This window comes from Podarcis vaucheri (genome assembly GCF_965113315.1).
Source record: "Podarcis vaucheri genome assembly, chromosome: 3".
NCBI lineage: Eukaryota > Metazoa > Chordata > Lepidosauria > Squamata > Lacertidae > Podarcis > Podarcis vaucheri.
In genome coordinates this window covers 57464145-57491863 of record NC_138761.1, presented here as the reverse complement: position 1 = coordinate 57491863, position 27719 = coordinate 57464145, and the positions used below count along the sequence as shown (strand labels likewise).

The 27719-nt window shown below is 42.9% G+C and overlaps 1 protein-coding gene and 1 long non-coding RNA gene across 2 annotated transcripts in view; one reads left to right on the top strand and one right to left on the bottom strand.

Moving 5' to 3' along the window:
- The window catches only part of CNKSR3 (CNKSR family member 3), a 62603-nt gene extending 62017 nt beyond the window's left edge, over positions 1 to 586 (bottom strand). Inside the window, exon 1 of the mRNA XM_082215265.1 lies at positions 372 to 586. Coding sequence (XP_082071391.1) covers positions 372 to 423 — 52 coding nt within the window. The 5' untranslated portion in view covers positions 424 to 586. The remainder of the gene's footprint in view (positions 1 to 371) is intronic.
- LOC309528136 lies at positions 63 to 10546 on the top strand. Its single transcript, XR_014217558.1, has 3 exons — positions 63 to 134; positions 6745 to 6875; positions 10166 to 10546. It is a non-coding gene; the product is annotated as an uncharacterized lncRNA (long non-coding RNA).
- Positions 10547 to 27719: the final 17173 nt, after the last annotated feature.

Sequence of the window (27719 nt, the reverse complement as noted above, 5' to 3'; positions counted from 1 at the left end):
AGAGGCTCGTTTGTTGACACGCAAGTGGCTGCGTTGGGCTCCTGAAAGCCGTGTGTGTTTGTGTGTGTTGCTAACAGCCGGGGAACTAGAGCCCGCCAAGCACTTTTCGGATTAAGAGCGGCAGCTAATTGCAGGTATGATCCCTCCTGAGGAAGCAGCTTGAAATAAAGGGGGCAGAAGAGGAGTTTGAAGGCGGGAGAACGAGGTGAAGGGCGGCAGGGATTGAGGACCCCCCCAAGTTAAGAGGAAAAGTTTGAGAGGAGGAGGAAGAGAAGCGAAGAAGAGCAAACACTGCGCAGCGGGGTGAAAGAGAGCAGCGTGCCTCTCCCGCAAATCTAGGCTGGAGGAGCAGCCGGAGCCCCGTTCCTTACCCTTCGTCCACTCCACTACTTGCTTAGGGCTCCACTTGGTCACAGGCTCCATCCTCCTCCTCGATGCAGCGCTCTGAACCCCCCCTTGGCGAGGAGAATCCAGGCTTCTCTCTCTCTCTCTCCGCCCCCTCCCCCCCTGCCCAGCCGGAGATCCCCAAATCCAGCAAGGCAAAGCGAGCGCCGCTCCGCCTGCTCCGCTCTCGCTGCTGCCCCTGAGCGCGCGGGCTTCCCCCTTTCCAGGCTCCCATCGGGAGCAGGCAGCCCCAGCTCCGCCCCCTTTGGCCCGGGCCAGCCTCTCTCTCGCGCGCGCGCCGCCGGCTCCACCTCCACGTGCTCGGAGCAGCGCCCAAGTGGGGAAGCGGCCCGGGCGGCGCTCGGCTGGCGCGCTGGTTGCGAGGCGCTTCTGGGCCGCCGCCGCCGCTGCTGTGCCCCCTGCAGGAGACGGAGAAGCGCGCGGCAAACTCCGCCTGAGTTCTCCAAGTGCTGCTGGTGTCCTTTCTTTCTCCTCCCCCGCCCCGCCGCCCTCTTCTCAATCCTGTGGGAGCTGGAGCGAAACTCCAGCAAGAAGCAGCCCAACCCAGACCGGCCCGTCGCCCTCGCCCACGCAGGCTTAATGCTGCTCTCAGGCGGGGCTGTTTTGCGATAGAGCTGGGAGAAACGGCCAAGTGCGCACATCACAGCTGCCGACTTCAAAAGGAAGAAACGTAGGTTTTGGTTGTGGGGGCTCCTGGGTGGAGCCCCCCCCCGGATGTTGCTGGACTGCGACTCCCAGCATCTCTGACCACTGATCATGCTGGCTGGGGCTGATGGTAGTTGGGGTCTGATAACAAGATAGATGGTCGCCACCCGCCACCCAGGAGGAGAAGCTCCCACTACTTTCCCCACTCATAATAAAGGTGTTTTTCCCCACAGAGGGATGGCATAGATGACCGAGAAATAAAAATACAGTGGTACCTCGGGTTACATACGCTTCAGGTTACAGACACTTCAGGTTACAGACTCCGCTAACCCAGAAATAGTACCTTGGGTTAAGAACTTTGCTTCAGAATGAGAACAGAAATCGTGCTCTGGCAGCGGGAGGCCCCATTAGCTAAAGTGGTGCTTCAGGTTAAGAACAGTTTCAGGTTAAGAACAGACTTCCGGAACGAATTAAGTACTTAACCCGAGGTACCACTGTAAATAAAGGTTTATCGATAGTGTCAAACAGGCATTCTCCCATTCAGGCGCGCGTTCTCTCTCTCTCTCTCTCTCTCACACACACACACTCAACAGTGCTGGATTTACGGATAAAGCTAAACAAGCTATAGCTTAGGACCCCACTCTCTTGGGGGCCCCCAATATTCAAAGGAAAAAAAACCTGGATGTACATTTCCAAAATATAAGATAAAAAAACAAAATAAAACCTACATACAGCAACAGTGTTTTGTGTTGTATATGGACCTATTAGGTCCATAAATCACCATACAGTATAGCACATATTCAACACAAAAAACTGACAATTTGTTGTTGACAAAGGACAGCTGGACATATAAAGGGCCCATTACCTTCAGTAGCTTAGGGCCTCATCAAACCTAAATCCGGCCCTTTGCACACGCTATTATGATCAGACCACAATTAAAATGGGCTGTTACTGGAGAAAAGATTACCGTATTGGTCTCTTGCTAGACAGTGTTGGAGGGGAGAGGCATGGGAACCTGAAAAGCAGAAACTTGTTTTGCAGACCTTGCTTTTAGGGGTCAGCAAACACAGCTTAGGACTTAAAAACACTAAGGCCTAGTTCTCACTGAAGGAGAGAAGGTGGGCCGTACCACGTCAAACTATAGGCGGAACTGGCCTGATCAGGAGTGCCACCACGCCTACCTATAAAAGAGTGACATGATCTTAAGAACGCTATGCTAGAACCTGCCTCAGGCCCATATAGTTTTCTGTGCAGGAAATTGTATGGAGGACCATGCAGTCGGGCAAAACTCCCTGTAGTCTGAAGTCCTGCAGCCCAGGCACAAATGTACTACCTCTGTGATAACTTTTTGTTTTATTTTTAAATTATATATTGCTTTTATATGTTAGATACAAATTTAAGGCAATTAAATATCTGATGCCAAGACAAAATGCCAAGACAAAAATTAAACTGAGAGAAGCAGCAAAAACATAGCTGCAGAAGGTAGCAAAAAATAAAGTTACCAAAAGCAGCAATCAGTACCAAAGTTGCTTGATTTCAAGCATTTTTAGCTGGTTTCATTTAAGTCCTATAATTGGTCAAGGAGCACAATTCCAGCAGCCTGGAAAAAAACCCCAGATATTAAATGCTGTTAACGAGTTCTATCAGCAAGTTTAAAACATATTTTTTTAAAAAACTAGGGATGACAATTTTGCATATCCAAAGAGCATTTTCATAGCATCATACAATACAGGAGACATGTTCTCTCCTCAGAAAATTTATTGTTTTTTACTAATCCTTGCTTCTGTGCTTTTAAGATAAATTTTATTCAGACATTTGTTTAGGCCTAAATAACAGTAATTAAGTATTTACTGTACAGTAGTTGATCAATATATTGTAATACACACACACACACACACACACAATGTAATGTATCTCCTGTTGAGCTATTTTGTTTTGTTTTCTCATTCCGGTGAAAGAATAGGAATACTCTGAACATAATCAGTTATCAAGCTATCCCCTCTGATGCAGGGAGGAATCAAATCAGTTCTGCTAGTAGGAAGAGAGGCATTTGCTGATTCCACCTGCAGCAGCAGCATCCGTCAGTTTTTAGGGGTGTTGGGAGCTGCAGAAAGGAGTGGGAATTGGTTTTTTTAAAAAAAAAAATCACCTTCCACCGTAAGTGAATGCATCTTCAAGCCCTTGTGCAAGAGCACCAATTGAATAAAACTGGTATATTTCTTTCATTTCATTGGCTAATAGGTTGTGTATAAGAGACTTATGTTGTATATTTTATTGTCTTCTCTGGGGAATTTCCCTTGTTCTCTTAAGGGCAGCAAATTCCAATGAGATAACGCACGTCACCCACTGTATTCACGTTCCGGTCATTTCTTTTTGTTCATAACATCCACCGAGATCTGATGTAATCAAGAGACCAGGTAGCATGCTTCATTGTATTAAATTTCCTTGTTCAGGCAGGTGCTACTTTGTTTGCCTGGCTGCCCCCCCCCCCCCCCCGCACACCTTCCTGGTTTTTGTATGGCATTATCATCTATTTATAAGTTGTGACATCTGTTTTCTCTGATCTGTTTGCTAGTTTGAAATGTTAATTTTGATAAAACTGCCGGCAACACCCATTTGTGCGTCAGGGGGCTTATTTCAGTGTAGATCCACGCATGCTGCGTCTACCCACCCACTTCCCATAAATTACTTTTGCTAACAAGGGATAATTCTCAGGTCATCCTGTGTCTGTTGCTACAAGCATGATGGGGTATTTTGTGGAAGGGGCAATCAATGAACAATAACAAAAAAAATTATTATTAAATTTATATACCACTCTTAATCTGAAGATTTCAAAGCAGTGCACAAGATAAAAGCACAAAAGTTTAAAGGTCAAGTGTTTTGTCCCAAAAATAATACAGTATTCTTCAAATCAATGAAATTCTCTTTTGCTAATTTGGGAAGACCACTTTAAAACTTCATAGGAAATCAGCAACCAATGTGAAGTACCCTTCATACAAAGTATTGAAACATTAATAAATGCATCATAATGCGAGTAGCTTGCAAGATCATCTCTTTCCATAAGGTTAAAAGAACATAATTCTAGAGTGGAAGCTACAGTGGATACTGCCTTGAAGAAAATGTGGAAGCTGGTGCTACAGAGAATTCAGTGGCCCATCTCTTGGCAAGACTAGGTTACGACAGACATACAAGCCCTTTATTGAAGCATCTGTACTGTGTTCATGTTGGGACACGGGTGGCGCTGTGGGTTAAACCACAGAGCCTAGGACTTGCCGATCAGAAGGTCGGCGGTTCGAATCCCTGTGACGGGGTGAGCTCCCGTAGCTCGGTCCCTGCTCCTGCCAACCTAGCAGTTCGAAAGCACGTCAAAGTGCAAGTAGATAAATAGGGACCACTCCAGCGGGAAGGTAAATAGCGTTTCCGTGTGCTGCTCTGGTTCGCCAGAAGCGGCTTAGTCATGCTGGCCACATGACCCAGAAGCTGTACGCCGGCTCCCTTGGCCAATAAAGCGAGATGAGCGCCGCAACCTCAGAGTCGGTCACGACTGGACCTAATGGTCAGGGGTCCCTTTACCTTTTTTACTGTGTTCATGTCATTATTCTAATGTTAAAAGCTCTAAATAACCTAGGACCTATATAAGAACGTAAAGAGAGCTTGCTGAATCAGGGCAATGGCCCATCTAGTTCTCACAGTGGGCAACCTCATGCCCATCGGAAGTCCACAACATTCACCTTGCCTGCATTTTCCAGCAACTGGTATTCAAAGCCATTCTGCCTCCAATATATAATATTAGGGAGAACTTTATACAGAGGAATTTGTCTCATCTCTACCTGTTTCTGAGGCACTGAGTAGCATTTTAAATTTTGAGAAGCTCCTGGTGTTTCACTATTTCAGTCTCTTTTCTGAAAGTAAATGTACAGTGCAACCCTAGGTATATTTACTCAGAAACAAGTACCACCTTGAGTCAAAGGGATTTATTCCCGTGCAATAGGACTTTAGCCTCAGAGACTGTTAAAGACCCCTGCCCCAATTTGGATTATATCAACACATATTTGTTGGACACATTTCTCTTAAAAGGACTTACCAGCAAAAGTACTTACAGGTAAGATATATGAGTGAAAAATCCTCTATGGCCCGCTTTATTCAACAAAATCATATCCATCAATTGCTTATTTTAGTTTTAAAACAAAAAACTTGGCATAAGTTTCAAATACCTCAGGGCTCTCTTCTTGTTGACATATTTTACTGCCTACATGTAAACTCACATGACCAGGCTGTTGGCAAACATGACAGAACATTTCCCCACTCCAGCTTGGATCTACAATTTTCTGGGATTTGTTTGTTAAGGTCTTCCTGTCCTCATTCACAAAACACTTCTGAAAAAGGAAGTGTAGGTACTTCAGTGCTGTACGTTGCAAACTGGGCTTTAAGTTAGCTACAGGTGAAAAAAGTCTTCAAATCATAGGGGCAGTTAAATGGTACAGTACTTGTGGATGTGCATTAGGTAACCCCCTAAGTTTTCGTCCAGTTTGAAATGCTTGAATTATTTGTAAAAAAAAAAAAAAAAAAAGGATGCTAGCAATTGCAAAGCAAATGGTTACATTAATAGACTTGGAGGCTGCTACTGAAAATATGTCTGTTGTTAGCAATTTACAATCAATCAGTTTGGGTTTCCAGATTAAAACCTCTGAGCTGAGCATGGGACCAAGGTTTATTTATTTGCTATTACATTTATTTTCTGCCTTTCCTTTGAGGAGCTCAAGATACCAAACCATAGCAAAGCCACCCAATTGTGCTTTATTCTGTAAAGGAAGCACAGCTGGAAAGGGAATAAAATAATGTAGACATGAGAGAAGTGTTTAAACAAACATACCCCAGTATCGTCCTCCATCCAGCTTCTAGTGCTTTTTCTGCTGCTCTGGGACCCCCCTCCTGAGTCCTAGCTGGTGGCGTCAATATTTTATCCTATGATCGTTCAGCAACAGTAATTAAATATCCTTAGCAATTGTGCTGCCCACTGAAGGCCAAAGCTGCCGCTGCATTTTCTGCTCTAACGTAAGTCAACCGTGTGATGCAGCAGCAAAAAAGCTAATACTATTCTAGGCTGCATCAATAGAAGTATATAGTGTGCCAATCAATAGAAGTAATAGTACCACTGTATTCTGGAATACCATGTCCAGTTCTGGGTGCCACAATTTAAGAAGCATTTTGACAAGCTGGAACATGCACAGAGGAGGGCAACCAAGATGATCAACGGTCTGGAAATCAAGCCTTATGAGGAACAGTTTAAGTAGCTGAGTATGTTTTGCTTGGAAAAGAGCTGACAGAGGAAATATGACAGCAATTTTCAAATATCTAAAGGGCTGTCACGTGGAGGATGGAGCAAGTTTGTTTTCTCCTGCTCTGGAGGGAAGGACCCAAACCAATGGATTCAAGTTACAAGAAAGGAGATTCTAACTAAACACTAGGAAGAACATTTTGATGCTAAGAGCAGTTGGATAGTGCAACAGACTCCTCAGGGACTCTCCTTCCTTGGAAGTTTTTAAGCAGAGGTTGGATGACCACCTGTCACGGATGCTTTAGTGGAGATTCCTGCACTGCAGGAGGCTGGATTAGACGACCCTGAGGTCCCTTCCAACTTTACAATTCTATGATTCTCTGTGTAATTGGTTCATTCAATGACTCCTGTTGCAGAGTCATCTGTTCTCAGAGATTCTTTTCTGTCTGGCTGTGTCATCGCTTTGAGTTTGACCCCTTCCATTCGGAAAGCATGTCCAGTACAGCAGTGACTCATGCGAAGGCAGAAGTTGTTGTTTTTTCTGAGGGTGAGTAATTCTTAGTCTTTTACACTCTTTCAAAGAAAGTGGAAGGGAACACAGGTAGCTGCCTTATCCTGAGCCACACCATTAGTCCATTGAACTGCATTATCTACATCACAGGCAGGGAACCTTAGGCCCAGGAGATGAAAGCAGTCCTCCAAGTACAGTGGTACCTCAGGTTACAGACGCTTCAGGTTAAAGACAGAAATAATACCTCGGGTTAAGAACTTTGCTTCAGGATGAGAACAGAAATCGTGCTCCAGCCGCGCAGCGGCAGTGGGAGGCCCCATTAGCTAAAGTGGTACCTCAGGTTAAGAACAGTTTCAGGTTAAGAACGGACCTCCGGTATGAATTAAGTTCTTAACCCCAGGTACCACTGTACCTTCATTTGTCCCTTGGGACTCTTCCCAACCACACAACTCACTGGGCCTGCCCCACACCCTCCTCCAGGGTTCTTGCCTGGTGGGAATGTGTCCTTGAGCTCTTGAGCTGCAACCAGAGTTCCTGTTTGCCTGGACTGTGTGTGTGTGTGTGTGTGTGTGTGTGTGTGTAAAAACCTCTAATTTTTTGCATAGCTGAAATGTTGCCTACTATACCAAAGCTGAAATCGCATCTGTTGCTCCACCAACTTTTTGCCTCTGGCCCTGTCCACTCCTAGCATGCATCTCCCAGAAAGTTGTGCATGAGGCAATGTGTCCCTCAGACTGAGAAAGGTTCCCCGCCCTGGTCTCCATTGATGGGCAGCAGCTTCCCACGGTTCCATGCAGGGCTTTTTCGCAATCCTACCTAGATATACCAGGATCTTAACCTGGGATATTTTGCGTGCAAATCGTGTGCTCTACTGCTGAGCTATGGCCCTTCCCCACAAAGGGTGGTATACTGCAGCTTTAAAAGCTTAGGAAACACTGCACTGCAGGATTATACATCTACCGGTAATTACTATAACATCAGTGCAAATCTCAACTCAGGCGAGTTGAGTACTTTTTTCTTATTCTTCCAGGGAAGCAAATAAGGATGTTTAATTTTAGGCCTGTGTTATGCTATTGCATTCTTCTCTTGTGTCTGTTCTCTCACCAGGTATATTTCAGGCGAATACCACTATTTAATTCTTTCTCTTTCTCAGAGGCTAGTGGCGCAAGGCGCCATGTTCTGGAGGGCGCCAGGAAAGAGGCGGAGGCTGGACGCGGCGCCTCCTGGCATCAGCTCACCGCCCTCGCCCGCTTCCGCCATGCCGCACTGAAGCAGCGCTGCGTCCGGAGCCTCCGCCTGCCATGGCCGCCACAGCATGAAGCAGCCAGCTGAGCCAGGAGCCGCCACATCCAGCCTCTGCCTCTTTCCCGCTGGAGGAGCTGCCCCCCAGCCGCTGCACACCCCCTCCAGCCTCACAAAGCTGGGCGCATCATCGGCATTGCCGTCCTCCCTAAAAAAGGTCGCCAACTCTGGGAAACGGGGGAGGGGGGCTGCTAGAGGGATCTTTGCACCAGGGCGCCAGATATGCTTAAGATGGCCCTGCTCTCTCTCTCTCTCTCTCTCCCCTCCCTTTTTGCATGTTCTAATAGCTTGCAATTACAAGGTTAACATGGCATTTAGATGAGGCCACACATGCTGGCAGATTTGCATAAAATAATTCTCATATAAGTAATAATCCTATGCAAAAATAAGCAACACCTCTATTATGTATTTTCTGTTTTTAATATTGTGGTTTTATGTTGTGAACCGCCCTGAGATCTACAGGTATAGTGTGGTATAAAATTTTAAAATAATAATAATTAATAATAATAAGAATAAGAATAATAATAGACATGACTCGGCTGGTTTTTGTGTGATTGGCAAGCTTTTTGGAGGACCTTGGCAGTTCATTAGAAAATTCCCTCCCTGCCAGCCACACCAAAAGCCTCTAAGCAGTAAGTAGACAGACCACATTTGCAAAAGAGAAACTTTGTGTTCCTGCTAGAATTGTGCAGGCCTTGTGCAGCCAGGTTCTACCAGACAAACTCAATTAGCTATTCAATTAGCTTAGAAGGACATTAGACGCAAATAGAATTTAACCCTCATTAGATCATGTTCTGCACTAATAATTATTGTGTGTTAATTTGGCTGCAAACTGATTTGCGAGACATTTTCTGCCTGATAAGCTGGATCAAAATACAATTAAATAAATGTGTGATTAAATAAATCACAACCGCTTTGTAATAACTAGGTCACAGGTTTAGGACCACTGTGTGCTATAGTTCCAACAGCCGCCAATAGTAGCAGATGCCACTGGATAGCAGATAGTTGTCTATCTGGCCTGGTACAAATGCACACAGAGTAGAAATAGCATCAGTAGCTAGAGGAACAACAGAGATGTCTGTCACCTCTAAGCTGTCCTGCTTTTTGTTATGTGCATGATTGGCAAATGCCTATGCAGTCAGCCTTTGACTTAGTCTCAAATTGAAGTTAAAGACCCTTATAAAGCTTCAAAAAAAATCTTTGGGGACGCCAAAGGACATTACTGCAAGTAACTGTATACAGTATTTCATAAATTTGCAAGGGGAAACATTCATACTGCAGACTAACAAGTCTTAAGCACTGGCACCACATTAGCGGCATAATTTGAACACGTTTGGGAATGGTCAAATATTTTATATTCATAATTCACTTTTTGCCTTTCACAACTTCACAAAATGCAGTGTGTAATATGTACACGATCCTTTATTTTTAAGCTAGTCAATCACAAACACATTTGACTACTAGTAGATGGTACTGGAAGCTGAGAATTCACGCCAACCCCTACTGAAACAATTAACAATGGATTTACAAACTGTAAGCTGCAGACTGAGTTCAAATAAAGAATTATTTCACAAATTGGGACTGCAAAATCTGCAGCCACAATGAACAGTCATTGTTCATTATAGTCAGTCTAATCAATTTGGCCACTGACCAGCCTCTCATTGTCGGCAAATATCTCCAGGCACTTCTGGATGAGATGGATTGGCTTGATTCATTTCATGCAGGCTTCAATACTGAAACTGCTTTGGTCAACCTACACTGGGAGGTGCAGGAACATAACCGTGTCAATTTTCCTGGCTCTTTCAGTGGCCTTCAGCACCATCAACTAGGATACCTTTCTAGAATGAAAGTATGATCATATTTCTAGGTGGGGTTGGGGGCACCACATATTTACTCCTTTAAAATGTGATGATGACCACCAACTCACACAAGGCTTTAAAAGAGGATTAGACAAATCCATGAAGGATACGAGCCATGATGTTTCTATGTTCAACCTCCACCATCTTTTGTACTGCTGTACTCAGGTCCTGTTTGCAGGCTTCCCATAGGCATCTGGTTGGCCACTGTGAGGAGAAGATGCCGGAGTGGATGGACCTTTGTTCTGATACAGCGCGGCTCTTCTGATGTCTTCTGATGTTCCGTGCCAGGGTGGTTTCTGCAGATGTTTTCCCCTGGAAGAAGACTGCTGCAGCCTGAACACAAACTTTGATCTCTTGCCCTCCTGTTGTCACTGCATTTTTAACCCCAAGGGACACAATCCTTGAAAGGAAATACTAAATATTAAAACAACTGGGCCTGTCAATGGTCTGGAAGAGAGAATAAAAGTGTATTGTCTGGTCTGCAGTATCATAATACATGCTAGTGACGGATTACATCGCAAAAAGCCAAAGACTTCAAACGGTATTGTCTCCTTATGGCCTCCAGCATAAACAAAACACAGTTGATGTTGTTGCTCTAATTCCTGCTATTGGCTCTCCCATTATGAAGCCATATTTGTGTTTCTAGCACAGTGAAGTCTGTTAAATGAAGGGGAGGTCAGCAAAGGGGTTTCTGCATGAGCAAATTGCACAGCTCATGGCACGCACTTGGTTCTTGCAGAAGTTTCCGATTTTTGCCAAGACTGGTGGACTCCTTTACATTGCTCAAGCTTTTAAACTATACTATCAAATATGAAACAGTTGTTCAGAATTGGAAAGGAAATATAATCATCCTCCATTGAAGGCATTGGGGAAGGCAAGTTTACATGTATATAGTTTCTGGTTTTGAGAGGAGAAAGTTGCCAGACTTCTGCTAAGAAAATTACTTGTCCTACAGGGAATCGCTACATCTATTTTTGGAAGATCAGGCAGATTTTGAAAAGGATTACATCAGATAATTGCTTTACCCTTTTAATATGTTTTACCAGTTCTCATTAAAAAATGTCCTTTTTGTGGCTTTAGTTAACCTGAAGACGTTCGTTGACAACCGATGTCCTCCTTTGCAAAAATCCAGACAGCCGTGTAAAGGTGCCAGTTCATGCAACCGGCGGAAATGGTCATTCAATCCTGCTGTGTATTCCCCCATCCAGATTTACCATACTGAGTGTCTGGTTTGCCAAGAGTAAAATAAAATAAAATAAATTCTTATTCAAAAGTCAGGAAAAAAGATCAAGAAAGGCAGAAGAGTTGTGCGCCTGATAGATAATGAAAATTATTTTCATTTACAATAAACATCACAGCAGCAGCAATGCCTAAGTATAAGAATATGAAAGTAGAGTACGACAATTAATGAATTGAAGAGCCTATTATCAAACCTCACGTTGATACTGCTTTGCGCTTCTGCCTTTTTCAAAATAGTGGGATGTTTTTCAGTGAAAGCCACAACCGCAAGCTTCTTTGTGAACAAACAATAGTTCTGTGGGGACCCATTGCAGCCTCTCTCCCCTTTCCTCAATCAGAAGAAGTGTCTAGGGTTTCGACCAAGAAATTGCAGCTGGAGCATTTGCTGCTGTACTAGAAGGATGTTACCACTTTAATAGTGAACCCAAGGATAGATGCGAAATGAGTGAACCCCAGGGGGATCACAAATTCATATGGGCTAGTTACCCTTCAGCTGGCTTCTATCATGGTATGTTTCCACTTGCACAATGACATTTCTTAGTCAAGAGTTTCATAGGTTTTGTCAGACAGTTGCTTAGTCATAGCTGATTTATGTTTCACTCTACACAGTCTACACAAACCCAGGAGTGCCAGTCTGCTTTGGTGGTAAAAAAAAAAAAAAGTTTTAAAAAAGGTTTCCAAAATGTGAGTGGAGAGGAAATGTGGAATCTGTATTGATGGAAATGACATCTATTCCATTTCTGGAGACTGACTAGTGAAACATTCTGTGCAAGTCAGTCTTTAATTGATGCTTTAAGGAACAGCTATATAGCATAGCACAGGGGTCAGCAACCTTTTTCAGCCGTGGGCCGGTCCACCATCCCTCAGATCATGTGGTGGGCCAGACTATATTTTGAAAAAAATAATAATGAACGAATTCCTATGCCCCACAAATAACCCAGAGATGCATTTTAAATAAAAGCACACATTCTACACATGTGAAAACACGCCTTTTCCTGGACCATCCGTGGGCTGGATTGAGAAGGGGATTGGGCCGCATCCGGCCCACGGGCCTTAGGTTGCCTACCCCTGGCCATAGCATATGTGCAAGAGACTTGTGACCAACAGAACATCTCCTACACTTCATGGAATAGCATATAGCATTGTGTGTGTGTAAACCATATATACACACACTGACTAGGGTTTGTCTCCAACATTAGCTAAAGCAGATCTACTTAAATTAATGAGCATGTCTGACTTAGGCATATTAATTTCAATGAGTCTACTCTGAGTAAAACCTAGTTGGCTACAATCCTATATGGATTTACTGACATCTGACAACTAGCTAAGACACGTGGAGCACTTTGAAAGCTTGAAAGTGCTGTAAAAATGTTGCCTTATTAGTGTTGACTTTAGTTAGATTCAGCCTTTGCTCTGGCTAATTCTTTTCCTGGCCACAATGTTGGTATCCTTTGTACTTAAAGAGAAATGCCTTGTGAATTGAAAGAATGATCATATCCTTCATGATTGCTTTATCTCTAAATGTTGTTATCCTCTTAAAAGTAGGGGAAGCTCAAGGACCTATTGTGAATGCTATGTTCAATTTCTAAGGAAGAAAAAACCCCAAAGGAGGAAAATATATCCAAAGGCTTCACAACTGCCTCTTTCTTTCAAGGCCAGTGGACTGGAAAATCCTTTTATAAAATCTTTTCAGGAAATTCTAAATTTATTGTGCTCAATGTGTGTTTTGTGTTCATTTTTACCTTTGTAGTATATGCTTGGTGAAGAACGCTATATATCTTGAGGGTAGCATTATTTGTTTGTTGCAGAGGGAGATTAAAGATGGATTACATCCCTGTTGAGGCATAAGATGGTCTGACATGTCATCATCAAATATTTCCATTTCTGTAACAATCCTTCTTGCTAAGAATGATCAGATCACTGAATGATGCCTTGCTTTGGAATTGCCATCGGGCTTACCTCTTAAATACAACCTTGGCTGTGCACACACAAAACATTTAAAGCACACACTCACAGTCCCCCAAGAGAATGCAGGTAACTATAGTTTAAGGGTGCTGGGAATTGTATCTCTATGAAGGATAAACTACAGTTCCCAAGATCCAAAGGTGAGTGAGTGCTTTAAATGTGTAGTGTGCACCAAGCCTTGTTTTAAAAAAAAATTCACAAACTTTCCTATGAGGATCAAGTTATGTCATATCTTTGATGCTTGGGTCACCCAATATTCAACTTTTGTCACTCCTGTATTCATAGTGTTAAATGTGTGAATACATTTAGCAGGGTTAGATTTGTTTCATTTAAGTAAGCACCACAGGGGGATCAGGACCATGTGATGGGGTAAGGGTGAGCTAATGCTTTCCATTTCACAAAATTGCTATGGGCTTTTACAATGAAAGGATTAGCCAATCCTAATCACATCTCCACGCCCACCTGCCCCCATGGCTGTTATTTAAATGACAAAAAACAAAGCCTAGACAAACACATTGGTTGATTGATTCATGCAATTAGAGTACAGTGGTACCTCAGTTACAGACACTTCAGGTTACAGACGCTTCGGGTCACAAACTCCACTAACCAGGAAGTGGTTACTCCAGGTTAAGAACTTTGCCCCAGGATAAGAACGGAAATCGCACGCCAGTGGTGCAGCAGCAGCAGGTGGCCCCATTAGCGAAAGCTCGCCACAGGTTAAGAACCATTTCAGGTTAAGAACGGACGTCTGGAACGAGTTAAGTTCTTAACCCGAGGTACCACTGTACAACCCTACACAAGTTCTTAACCCGAGGTACCACTGTACAACCCTACACAAGTTCTTAACCCGAGGTACCATTGTACAACCCTACACAAGTTCTTAACCCGAGGTACCATTGTACAACCCTACACAAGTTCTTAACCCGAGGTACCACTGTACAACCCTACACAAGTTCTTAACCCGAGGTACCATTGTACAACCCTAAACAGTACTCACTTACCTGGGAGAGAGCCCCATTGAACTTACTAGGACTTACTCTTGAGTGGCCAAGCCCTGTTAATATCAAATATAATTTGGACGTTAATACTAACATAATTCAAAGTGCCGTATGACAAGGGTTAGCTCAACTGATCAAAAAGTATGTGGCCTGTGGCATTACACCAAAGTAAGAAGGTTAGCCAGGAGCTCCAAATATACAACCGCTTACATGTGTGTTTCTTGCCAGCTGGGTTTCAGTGGGTGTGATGCTCTGCTTAAGCATTAAACAAATAAGAGCTTCACCAGCAGTTTAGCTGAAGGCAGTTTTACCAGATGGTGTTTAATTATGCTGTTTTCAGTTGCAGACTCCTCCCACATTTGTCTGCTGCCTTAATGGGAACCAGGGCAAATTATTTAACCGTTGAGTAAAAGGGAACGTCTGCTTTAAAGAGTTACTATTTTATGTCTTTAAAACCAAGACAACTTCTTAATTTTAAAACTTTAAAACAGTGCAAAAAAGGAAGAAGCATTTTAATATACATATCAGATATACATTGCCAAATTGTAAAAAAGCAAGTGCTGCAATTCTATATCAAGGGAACTGGGGTGTCTGTTAGGGATCAGGGTGAAGCACTCCTCTCTAGGAGCCATCTATTCAGTTTGTCTAGCAGTCATGAATGTAATTAACTTCATGGCTTCGAGCCACAAACACTTGCCATATAGCAAGAGTGGGCAGAATGCAGAACTGGATCTATGGCTAAATCTCATGGGTAATTTGAAGCACATCAATAAGCATTTCTGTCTTGCAGTTATTTAACAGCAGCAGCAACAAAAAAAAGGTTGCTGCTGCCTTCCTATTCACTCACCACCCTAAATTATACTGTTGAAATAAATAATGTTGGAGGTGATGATGAGTGGATTGTTGTGTGGAAAGACTGTTCCTGGGTTGAGAATTATTCACTTTTAAGTCTCTGCCACCATACTCCAGTAGGTGGATCTCAGAATTCTACCAAAAAAAAGGAAGATCCTACAAACCTAAAGTCTACCCACACTTGCCTTATAGCATAGCTTCTGAGATCTAGTGTTACTGGTTTTTTAACATTGACAACCAAGTGTGTTGCTGACCTTGTGTGCTCAAGGCTAGGCTCACTGTGCTACAAGGGGGTAAATCTGTGCTATGCTTGACCTAGACCTTTACAGTCCCCCCAGTTCCTTGGGTTTTCTTGCCAGAAACATAGGTATGTCAGGTTCGAATATTCATAGGCCAGGACATGAGTGCAGCAATACTCTCCTCACTTGTGGTTCTCAGCAGCTCCTATTTAGGGGCATCCTGCCTTCCACACTGCCCAGTTATTACTGCCCACTTATGTGTGTGGGCAAGGTGGGGGGAGGAGAAATGGTCTATTTCCCTTTAGTAAAGTGTCACACACAAGAAATTGAAGGAAGAAGGATATGGACAAAGTCCAGGAGTGAATTAGAAAGTTTGTTTCCATCCACATTTGGTAAGAAATTTGCCATCTACTTCAGTGAGAGCAGATTTTGAAAACCCAAGTGCTTCTAGAAAACCCAAGGGACTGTGGGTAAACATCCTAACATCTTCAAGTTTATCTGAAGTAATCCAGACATATGCACTATATGGGGGACACCTACCAATGGTTGTCATCGGCTGCCCATGGTGTGCCTTCTTTTGTTACACAACCAGCTCTAAGTCTGAATGGCTGGGAAACATCCCAAATCCTTGATATTCTCAGGCTGCATACACATTAACCTCTTTGTAGCAGGGGCGTTCCAAGGTGGGGGGCGGCGGCCTACCCCAGGTGTCATTCCAAAGGGGGGGTGTGACAAAATGATGGCCACATGACCCAGAAAGCTGTCTGTGGACAAACGCTGGCTCCCTCGGCCTGAAAGCAGAGATGAGCGCCGCAACCTCATAGTCGCCTTTGACTGGACTTCACCTTACAGGGGTCCTTTGCCTTTTTACCTTCTATTAGAATCCAGGCTACTGCCGATATGGTATAAAGGAGACGTAGAGGCAACTGAAAGCACTGGCAGGCAGGAGGCAAGGGCTGAACTCTTCCAACCTCTGCTTTCCTTCTGAAACTGCTTCCTCTCTCCTTCTCCCAGTTGGCCTGAAAGACCAAAACTAATCCCTGACATTAGAAAAACAGCTGGTAAGAGGAAGACAGTTTTCAAGGGAGAGCATAGGCATTGGGAGTGTTCAGCATCTCCTCCCAGCTGCTGCTTCTGCCTTTTCAATAACCCAAGCTCTTATATGAATTTCAGCACAACCTTGAAGCATATGCCTTGTGAGTGCTCAGTAATTCAGCGCAACCTGGTTTCTAAGGCATGGGGTGTTGCCACCATCACTCTGAATGCCTGAAGTCTTGACTGTTCGGGGAGGGGGTGGGAATGGAAAACTGGCTGGGAGGGGGCACTCCACGCTGCAGCATTTGCAGGCACACTTACAGGAGAATTCTGTCCTATCATCATGGTTCTCCTTGCAAGACTTGAGCCTGCTGTCCTGATATGAGGGCCTCTAACTGCACAGGTGTTTGGGGTCTATGTAGTTTTTTCCCCACCTGCCCAATTTCTTTTCTGCTGTGTAAGACTTGTGTTTGGTGTTTAATTATATTCTACCACATCCCTGGATGCAAGCAGAATAAGTCCGAATGCTATTCGGTGTTCTATGTCAATTAACATTGATCATGGCATATGATTGATTCAGATGCCTTCCTCGTCTATTTAAATAGTCGAGTATAATGGATCAAACAAGGACTAAACAATGCTTCTGAAAACCTCTGGCAATTTTTCAGCATAATAGAATCAGGCAGACAATTGTCTGTTAATGGAGAACATCAGAGAGATAGGAACTGCCATAAAGTTAGTTTCATTTGAAGCTGCTAAGTGAGGATTTTTAAGAACCTTACCAAAAATGCAAGCTTTTTAACATGAGTTTGATACAGCTTTGCTACAGTTCTGATGTAAGGATCAGGCTGCATTCACTACATACATATTTTGAAATATAGAATGCTGATGTATCAGAATTATAGGTGATCTCCAGGGGTTAAAACATTTGCTCATTTTTTCCCTAAATAACAGGGTATCAAGCCAACTCAGTGATGGAAGCTTATTTTCCATTAATGCCAATACCCCTTTAGGAACACCATCAATTTCTATATCCTCCAGTGTTGACTACTGGGTTCTCTTATGCTCATCTCTGGGTAACAGCTATTCCACCACGTGGCTAAGTTGGCTTGCTTCATAACAGCCACATACATTTAGAATGCCCCAACCGCCAAACAATGGGTGGAGATATAATAAAGATTTTTTTAATACATGGTCGGTCCAATTGAATTATAAACTTAAGTTTTTCTGCTGTTTGTTCAGATGAGCTATTGCTGTCCAAACTGGCAACATCTGGAACAAAAATCAAGGTACAATTGTTATTTTAGATGCAGCCAGCCTGTCCATAATAGAGAATGGTTTTACTCTGAGTAGGCTAGAATTGGATGCAACCCAATATATATAAACAGGTCAGTTAAAAATAATTTATTTGAATGGTTAAGTTTCTTGTTTGACACATGATATGATGTTACCTAAAAGTATGAGTGCAGTATTCATTCATTAAGTACATCACATGCAACTCCAACATAATTTCACTAAATCATGCGACATACATAAGCACAAACACATCAAAGAGAGGGAGGCTTGAGAGAGGGTTAAAATCTACTGACTTGTCACATGAAATTAGGTGGGGGAACAACTCTGTGCATAGCAGTTTTTGAAAAAAAAAAGATAGCTAAGCTGACATGGTGGTTTAGTGGATTAAAGCTTTAGACCATTCCACCACAGTGCCATAGGTCAGGTCAGTCCCATTTTTACTGTCAAGTTAAATCATATCGATGAGAGTTTTGTTTTTGGGGTAGGAGAAAAACACTCACTCTCTGCAAAATAAAAAATAAAAAAATATCCCCACAAAAATCCATGACTGACTTCCTGATCAGGTTTGGAAGCAGGAATGCCAGGCTATAGGGTGAGACTGAATGTATTACATAAAATCTTACAGGGCTCATTTTTCACAGGTTTAATATGATACAAAAATTCAGAAGCATTGCTGGCTAGTCATTTATCCAATGTTTATCAGAATATCATGGTCTGGGAGTCTCAGTTGGGTTTTAAAAGCAGCTGGAAATAATATAAGCATGGATTTGCAACATTAGGTATGTGTGCCTACTTCATCAAAGGATGCAGAGGGCAGCTTGTATTTCAGAACATCATTTATGCTGCTGCTAACTAGGATAGTCCTTTTGAGGATTATACCCCTTATAGATAATTACAATAATATTGTGCCTCAAAATCCATGTGCTATAGTCCATAAGAGAGAAAATGAACCCTCCTAGGTAATTTAATATTTACCCCTAGAAAAATGTCACTGTTCTACTTAAGTGGATTCAGACTGGGAGTATAGAACATATTCCATTAATACAGGAATCTGATTTATACCAGGTTAGTCTATTGGCTCTTCCAGCACAGTATGATCTGGTCTGATTAGCAGTTGTTCTCCAGAGAGTTAAGAACATTTTCTGCATCATCTGTTAACTCATCCTTTCACCTGGAGACAGAGCCTCTCAGAGATCTAGAGAGGTCCAGGCTGCTTCCGGCTTTTAAGGCCCCTACCCACAATAAAAAAATAAAACGATGGGTTAACATACAAAAATAAAATAAAGCATAAAATCCAACAACCAAAAGCTGCTTCCTTGCTTGATTCATACTCAATGCAAGAAATAAAAATGATCTGTATGGGAACAAATGTACATAAGAACAGCCTGCTGGATCAGGCCAATAGCCCATCTAGTCCAGCATCCTGTTCTCACAGTGGCCAATCAGATGCATGTGGGAAACTCACAAGCAGGATTTGAGCACAAGAGTCCTCTCCCTCTCCCTCTCCTGTGGTTTCCAGCAACTGGCATTCAGAAGTATTACTGCCTCCATCTGCGATGGCAGAGCATCACCCTCAAGGCTAGTAGCCCTCGAGAGCCCCCTCCTCCATTGGTCTAGTCCAGAGCTTTCCAAACTTTCCATGTTGGCAGCACACTTTTTAGACATGCATTATTTCGCGACACAGTAATTCAGTTTTAGTAGCAAACCTGAGGTTATACCTTTGCAGCCCCAGCAGGAGCGTTCGTGCGACACACCTACACACTGCAGCTGACACACTCACGCATGGGTCAGCAAACTAAGGCCCCGGGGCCAGATCTGGCCCAATAACCTTCTAAATCCAGCCCATGGACAGTCTGGGAAGGGGTGGAGGGAAGTTCAAAGGTTCAAAAGAACCTAATAAGTAGGGATGAAAAATGAATACTGCGAGGATGTTAAAAATGTGGTAAATCTTTCTTTTTTAAAAGTAATATTTATTAAAGTTTCATAAACAATCAAAAGCTTCAAAGTTTAAACATAGAATACAAAAACCAAAAAAACTACAAAAATGAGAAAATACAAAACAAAACACATAGAGGTACACAATAGAGAACAGTTAACAGAATAGAAAAAAGAAGAAAAAACACCAAAAAACAAAACAGAAAAAAGTTTAGTATTTTCATATCTTATACTTCATTCACTAGTTTCTTGACCTCCTCACACCTCCCTTTTTGTATTCCAATTCAGATATTTAGTTCAGCAAATCCTTACCCTCTATCATTTATCCTTACTCAACATCTTAACCTATAATAAATATATATTTTCCACCATTATCAATCCATATTTACATATTCTTATTAATCTTTTAACCAACACCGCTTGTTTTCAATCCAACAGCCCTTTAACATTCATTAATTTTACAGTATTTCTGTAGATAGTCTTTAAATTTTTTCCATTCTTCTTCCACCACCTCTTCTCCCTGGTCTCGGATTCTGCCAGTCATTTCTGCCAATTCCATGTACTCTATCACCTTCATCTGCCATTCTTCCAGGGTGGGTAGATCAAAAATGTGGTAAATCAATTAAAAATATATTATTTAAAAAACCCAGGCATAATTCTCTGTAACATGAGGAACACAGGAGGTTGCCTTCTGGTTGCTCCATCTAGCTCAGCGGTGTCCACAATGACAGGCAGTAGACATTCCCAGCCTGACCTGGCTGTGGAACCTGGAAGCTTCTACAGCAAGGCAGATGCTCTGCAGTTCAGAGATCCAGTGCTGCTCCATTAGTGACCTTTCATATGTTGCTGCTTGCTTGAATGGGCCAGGGGTGTCATAGTCAAAACAACATGAACATGTGATAGCGACAGAATGGAGAGGTGGCAGGTGTGGCAGCAGGAGGGATTAACATTTTTTGTATGCCGGGGCTTTGTATTTATGTGGGGGACACACACACACCCCGAAATCCTTTGCATTCTTTGCAACAGCTGGATTTCTCCACAGTGACTCAACATAGTTGAGCTATTGTGCTGAGAAGAAAGAATTTCTTTTCAGGACCCTCTGGTGCGGATGCATCCCTAATGAGGATTTTCACTGGGGTTTGCTGGACAGCTGTTGCAGTGATAATGGATTGCCTCCTCTTCTTTGTGGGAAAGGATGCACTGACGTCTCCGTGGTCTGAGCTGGCATTGGGGTGGAAGGAAGAACCTGGCAAAAATCCACCCACCACAAGTGGATCAAAATAGGTCCATTGATGTACAAATGGATCAAAGAAGTTTAACAAATAGATCAAAGAAGTTAAAGAAAACATGCCATGCTTTATAAATGGCGATAATATACAAAACAGGGCTGGGGTGGGGCTGGGGAGGAGAACAAACAAACAAATCATTACCTGCCTGAATTTGAGAGACAAAGAAATTCGGCAAAATGATGCACATTACCTGGCCTCTTGATGTTATGAAAAGAAAGTAAATATCAGGGGGTGATTAGGTTGGAGAGGAATGAACCATCTGTAGTCTTAATGACATTACAGTAGCCAGCTGGAAATGCCACTGAAATAGGAGGAAACAGAAGACCATAAGATCAATGTCTGTCCATTATATTGTTTGTTTGTTTGTTTGTTTGTTTAAATAAATAAATAAATAATTTTTTCTTCCTCGCTCTTCACCATAAGGTCCCAGGGCAGATTCAACAACGTTAAAATACAATATTAAGATAGTTTCTCACAGGTGTCTTTCCCAGCCCTACCTGAAGCCACTGGGGATTGAAGATGCTTTACCACTGAGTTACGGCCTCCCACAAGGATAACACGAAGAGGCAGAAGCAACCATACAGATAATGTAAAGGGATCACCAAACCCAATGATATCATCACAGAACATTCTGAACAATGGGGCTGTTGTCAATTTGCATCTCATTATAAAATTAGATAATTGTTTAACTGGCACATGCCAGTAGATGACATAGAGAGATCCAAGAGCATCATCATATTGCCATCTCCGTTACCAAAGCGAGTCTTTAAACACTCAGGTTCACATGAAAACATTTGTGTAAATAGAAACTGGATGCATCCTAAGGACAAACACGGTGCAAAATCTTGCTACGTGTGCAAGCTTTGTAAACAGTGTTTTAGAAAGGTCTTCTCCAAGTAACTCAAAATAAAGGAAATAATGTATGCCAGATCTGAGGTACCGATAATATTTTAAACAATTTCATACTATGCCTGTTAAGGTTGAGCTACGGTATATGTTTATGCACTGCGCTAGAATAAAGTAAAACAAGCCAAGAGTGTCACTAACCACTGGAAACCGACTAATTCAATCCCACATCTGTCAACCTAAGCCCCACATTTACACAAGTTCTCTTCTGGTAGGCTACCCACCAAAATACCTTCTTTTTAACGTGGGTTGAATATATGTATTACTTGGGATTGGCTGGATGTTAGGAAAGTATAATTAGATGACTTAGGCTCCCTCACTGAGAATCTTGAAAACTGGTAATACAACCATCTTAGGACTCCAGTATCACAACCTGGGCAAGGCCCTTTGAAATTTAAAGTTTAGGTCTCCCACTCAGGCACGAGACAGGTTCCACCCACTCCTTTCATAGACCTGTTGGCAGCTAACTGATCAACAGATCTCCAGTCTAGCACATCAGGTAAAGGAGGAGAGCAAATGACAGGCCCATGGAGGAAGAATAATAGAATTGTATTATTATTTATTAAATTTGTATACCACCCTCCATCTGTAGATCTCAGTGTGGTTCATATTGTAGAGTTGGAAGAGTGTTAGTAGTCAAAGCTATCTGACTCCCAACACTAAAATGTGAACCATTCTGAGATCTACTAATGAAGGGCAGTATACCAATCTCACCTGCTTTAGTGGGGAATTTTATGGACTAGAATATCCATTTGGTGTCGCTCAGCACTTGTTTTATCATTTTTAGGGGAGATATTACTGGTTAATATTTTAGTGGTACTTGTTGCTTGACTACAACTGCCATCATCCCTGGCCATTGGCCATGGTGACTGAGGCTGATGAGAGGCTATAGAAAATACAAAGCAAACAGAGATGGATCCATGACCTGACTCTATATGCAGTTAAGCGCATGCACACACATAGTGCCATATGTAGAGATCAAGCTACTCAGTCCTCATTCAAGTCACAAGCACCGCCCAGGCATTATACATTAATTTTGTTGTCAAAAACATAGTACCTGGCAGGAAAAAGGAGATTACAAGATCACGGAATTCCACAAAACATCAACAACAATGTGGCTCACATCATTGCTAGTTATTGCATTACTCATGCCCTATTTCATGTGATTCTGGGTGTGTAAGGAGAACATACCTGGGCAGCATTCCACGTGTCCAACATTTCATTTAAACTGTGTAGGTGGTCACATCTACATGTGGAAGCAGACCAGGAAGGTTATTTATTTAGGTATTTAAAAGATTGGTGCCTCACCTTTTCATTTACCAGGATCCACAGGGCAGCTAAGCAATGAAACAAGACACACCAATAAAAATTAGCATAAATAATAACCCTCACAGCAGAGCTGGCAATAAAATAACAGGATTAAATGGGAGAAGTTAATGGTCTGTTATCCCGAAGTCCCCTCTCAAATGACAATCTTAATTTTCTACCTTAAAACCACACAGTGAAAGATGCAGGTAAGCCTCTTTCTGGATTAGAAGTAAATGAGCTCTCTTTGGACTAACACAGAAATTACCCAATTTTTCGGATGGTTACTTCATGAGGTTAAAAAGCACAGCTGGACAGCTATGGTGCTGTTCCTACCACCACCACCACCCAGGGCCCTGAACCTCAGCAAGACCCACTGGAGTACACGACTCCACAGCAGATGGTAGCATACCATCTGGCAAGCGAACACGTCCAAAGTTCCAGTCAGACCAGGTTCCAGCTTCTGCAGCCAATCCAAGGGTCAGGGCACCTGGAGGTCAACCCCACACCAGCAGTCCTGAAGAGCGTGCTGGAACATCCAAGCCACATTCCAACCAGCTTGGAAGTTGAGCAGACACAGCACCTCAGCTCTGCTTCCCTTTTATACTTTGCATGCTGACTGCAGCATCTGGGCTTGATGAGGCATGTGACCCTCACCTGTTCCAAGCCTACTTTAGCTGAGGAATCACACACCTCCTCCCAAAGCTAGCAAGCAAGCTAGTGAGCTGGACTCGGGCCCCTGAGTGCCTCAGTCTCCTAGAGCGTCCCTTCCACTTCTCCCTCCGCCTTAGAGCCTGCCATGTTTGTGGGTACAGGGGCAACTCTGGTTCTGGTGATGGGTCCTGCTGCTTTGGTTTTTGTGCAATGACCTCCATCCCCTTGCCATCCTCTGTCACCCTGTGATTACATCCTGCACCAACCTCTCCTTCCCTATCCCCAGCTTGCCTTGGTGTGTCCCAGACCCTGCTACACCCCTTGCCAGGTTCCTCTTCCTCCTCCCCGTCATCCTGTCAGTTCATGACACCTACCAGTTCATGGCAATGATACTGATTTGAATGGTGCATTTATCCAGATGTCTCTCCAAGCCGGATCATCTATTTACAGCGAAGTACTCAGTGGCTTTGGCCACCTCATGAGAAGAGAAGACTCCCTGGAAAAGCCCCTGATGTTGGGAAAGATGGAGGGCACAAAAAGAAGGGGACGACAGAGGACCAGATGGTTGGACAGTGTTCTCGAAGCTACGAACATGAGTTTGACCAAGCTGCGGGAGGCAGTGGAAGACAGGAGTGCCTGGCGTGCTCTGGTCCATGGGGTCACAAAGAGTCGGACATAACTAAACGACTAAACAACAACTCCTCAGTGGCTTACAACAACCTTACAACTAGCCCAGTATCAACTACACCAGGCAGATTCATCAACTTGGTTCTCTCTGGATGTTACTGGACTCCCATTATCCCTGACCCTTGGCCATATTGGTTGAGGTTGACTGGAGACCAAAACATGTGGAAGGCACCAGATTGAGGAAGGCTTGTCTCTATTGATTGGTAGCAATTCTCCAGAATATCGGAAGGGTATCTAAGTGGGGAAGCCAGAATTGAATCTATGATTTTCTGAACATATTCTACCACTGACCCATAGGCCTTCCCCTGATTGAGCAATAGTTTCCTAGTGGCCCTATCAGGGGAAGAACTCTAGACAGCTACCTTTCTATTTTTATTTTGTTGCCACTGTTGTAACAAGCCAGTTTGACCTGAAGCTGTATTTGGTGCAGTTAATGAAAAACAAATCCTTATCCATCAACCAAACTCTAAATTCAGTCAAGTAGGGGTTTGTTTTTTTTTAATTGTTACCAGGAATGTATGTCAAAGGGGAATCATTCCAAAAAAGAAAAAGAATAAGCAATTTAAAAAGCATTGGATGCAAGAATAATTTAATAAATAAAAGTCAAGTTTGAAATAGTTCCTGTTATAACTAAATACAGATGTTTAGTAATCTTGAGGCCTTGGCAGCAATAAGAGAAGATATATTTGAACTCCTTTAAAAAATGTGGATGATGGTCAGCTAAGTTTTACTCAGAGTAGCCCATCAAAATTAATGGACCCAGGTTAGTCCATTGATTTCAATGATTCTGCTCTGAGTAAAACTTAATTGAATACCACCCTGTGCATATGAGATGAGATTCTGATATAGTACAAGCCAGGAAGTTTGTTGATCTTCTTCCAGAACCCTGTATTAGTTTGATTCTTGTATTATTATGATGAATATGCCCCTTTGTGCCAGTTTTCTTTTATTCAACTAGATTTGACAATAACAAAACAAAGAGATTGCAGAAACCTTGGCTGCTATCCAGTGCACACTTACCTGGCTTCCATTGTACTTAGAATGTGTATATATTACCTAGGCATGTGTGCTCACATGTTAATTCATTTGTAGAAATAATACCTTTAGCCTCCCTGGCAAGGTGAAAAGTTTTCATGCAAGTTAAACATGTATTCTTTTAGCCTTTTTCAAGCAGTGCCACGAGAGGCCATTTTGCATGCTTTTCTAAGCACTTAATAGTCCTAGTATGAACATTTCCACCTCTTACTATTCCCCAAAGGTGAAATTAATAGGAAGCAGTGGAATGCTGACGGCGTAATTCTGTGCAGTGGGTAAGTGTTGTTTTTCTTGCAGGTAAAGGAAAAGTCTGGTTGAAGGCAGTAATAGCAGTAATAATAATAATAATAATAATAATAATAATAATAATCTGATTTCAGATTTGCCGACCATATGAATAACCAGTAAAACAGCCAGTACACCCCAGCAAAGAAAGGTGTTGATACCACACACCTGCAGCCAACACCCACCCCTGCCACCAATTGTGTGTATTGTCTTGGGCAGGACACCTCTAGCATCTGAAAATAGCAAGAATAGTGGCCTACCAGACTCCAGTTCTTGTGACGAGGACCAACACAGTAACAGCACCATCCCAACCACATTTATTCAGAAATTACATTGTGTGCAACTGAACCCATTGCTTGCTTTTGTTGCCTTCTAGGCGTTTTTAGGATCAGGCTGTAACAAACCACTTTACACACTGAAAGTCATATTGAAATGGAATCGACTAGCAGACACTGAATGCAAGTTGTGATTGTTCATAGTCTGTGCAAATGAAATTCAGCCTAACAGGGGGGAATTAAGCTTCCTTTCTGTCTGACCGGCAGTGTAGTGTAGTGGTTAAGAGTGGTAGTCTCGTAATCTGGGGAACCGGGTTTGCGTCTCCGCTCCTCCACATGCAGCTGCTGGGTGACCTTGGGCCAGTCACACTTCTGTGAAGTCTCTCAGCCCCACTCACCTCACAGAGTGTTTGTTGGGGGGGGGAGAATGTTAGCCACTTTGAGACTCCTGAAGGGGAGTGAAAGGCGGGATATCAAATCCAAACTCCTCTTCTTCACGACAACTGTCATCCTCGTGATCAGAAATATCAGAGCAATGATGATGCAATTATTTAAAAATATCCACTGAGTCCCTATGCTTATTCAGGATCATTTCCAAGTTTTTTGTTTTTTGTTTTATTTGTATGTTTGGGTGGTCTCTTAAAAAAAAAAATCTTATTGTGGATGTGTGGAAGACCCTTAAGCAACGGGAACATTTGCTCCAACAGCTGTCGCATCCACCCTCAGCCAGAAAATTGTTTGCTTTTGATGACTAGGGCTCTCGCTACCATCCACAAAATGCACAGCCATTGTTTTCAAAAGGCCTCTATTTACCTTGCTCGCATGGTCTTGGCAAGGGTGTGTGTTGTACATTAGAAAACATCTGCCTTCTGTTTTACTGCCGGAAGCTATTTACTATGAGGCATAATGATTCTGGGCGGGAGGAGATAGCTTGCTTCAAAGCAATTTTCCATGGGAGGGGGCCAGCTGTGGTTGGTTGGTTGGTTAGAATAAAAGAGCGTAGAGTATGCACGAGAATTAGGAGCATTGTAAAATGTATATCCTGAGAGACCAGGAAATAATAACTTAAATTACAGTATCCATTTCCACAGTTATAGCCTATTGACACATTGCTTAAAAGCTGAGGGGTGCCAGCTCCTCTTCTAAAGAGGATCCCTTTTAACAGCTACACAGTAAATATAAATCATAGAATCACAAAATTGTAGAGTTGGAAGGGACTCTGAGGGTCATTGAGTGTAGCCCCCTGCAAGGAATCTCAGCTAAAGCATCCATGACAGATATCCCTCCAACCTCTGCTTATAAGCCTCCAAGGAAGGAAAGTTCCCCACCTCCCTAGGGAGTCTGTTCCACTGTTCCGTAGCTTTTAACACCAGAAAGTTCTTTCTGATGTTCAGTTGGAACCTCTTTTCTTGTAACTGGAACCCATTGGTTTGGGTCCTAGCCTCCGGAGCAGGAGAAAACAAGTCCATGTGGCAGCCCTTTAGATATTTTAAGATACCTATCATATCTCCTCTGTCTCCACTTTAGCAGGCTAAACATACCAAATTCCCTCAACTGTGCCTCATAAGGCTTGGTTTCCAGACCCTTGATCATCTTGGTTGCCCTCCTCTGCACATGTTCCAGCAGGACTATTACTTCCCTTGATCTATACTTCTGTTGATGCAGCCTAGAATAGCATTGGCTTTCTTTGCTGCTGCATCACACTGTTGACTCATGTTAAGCTT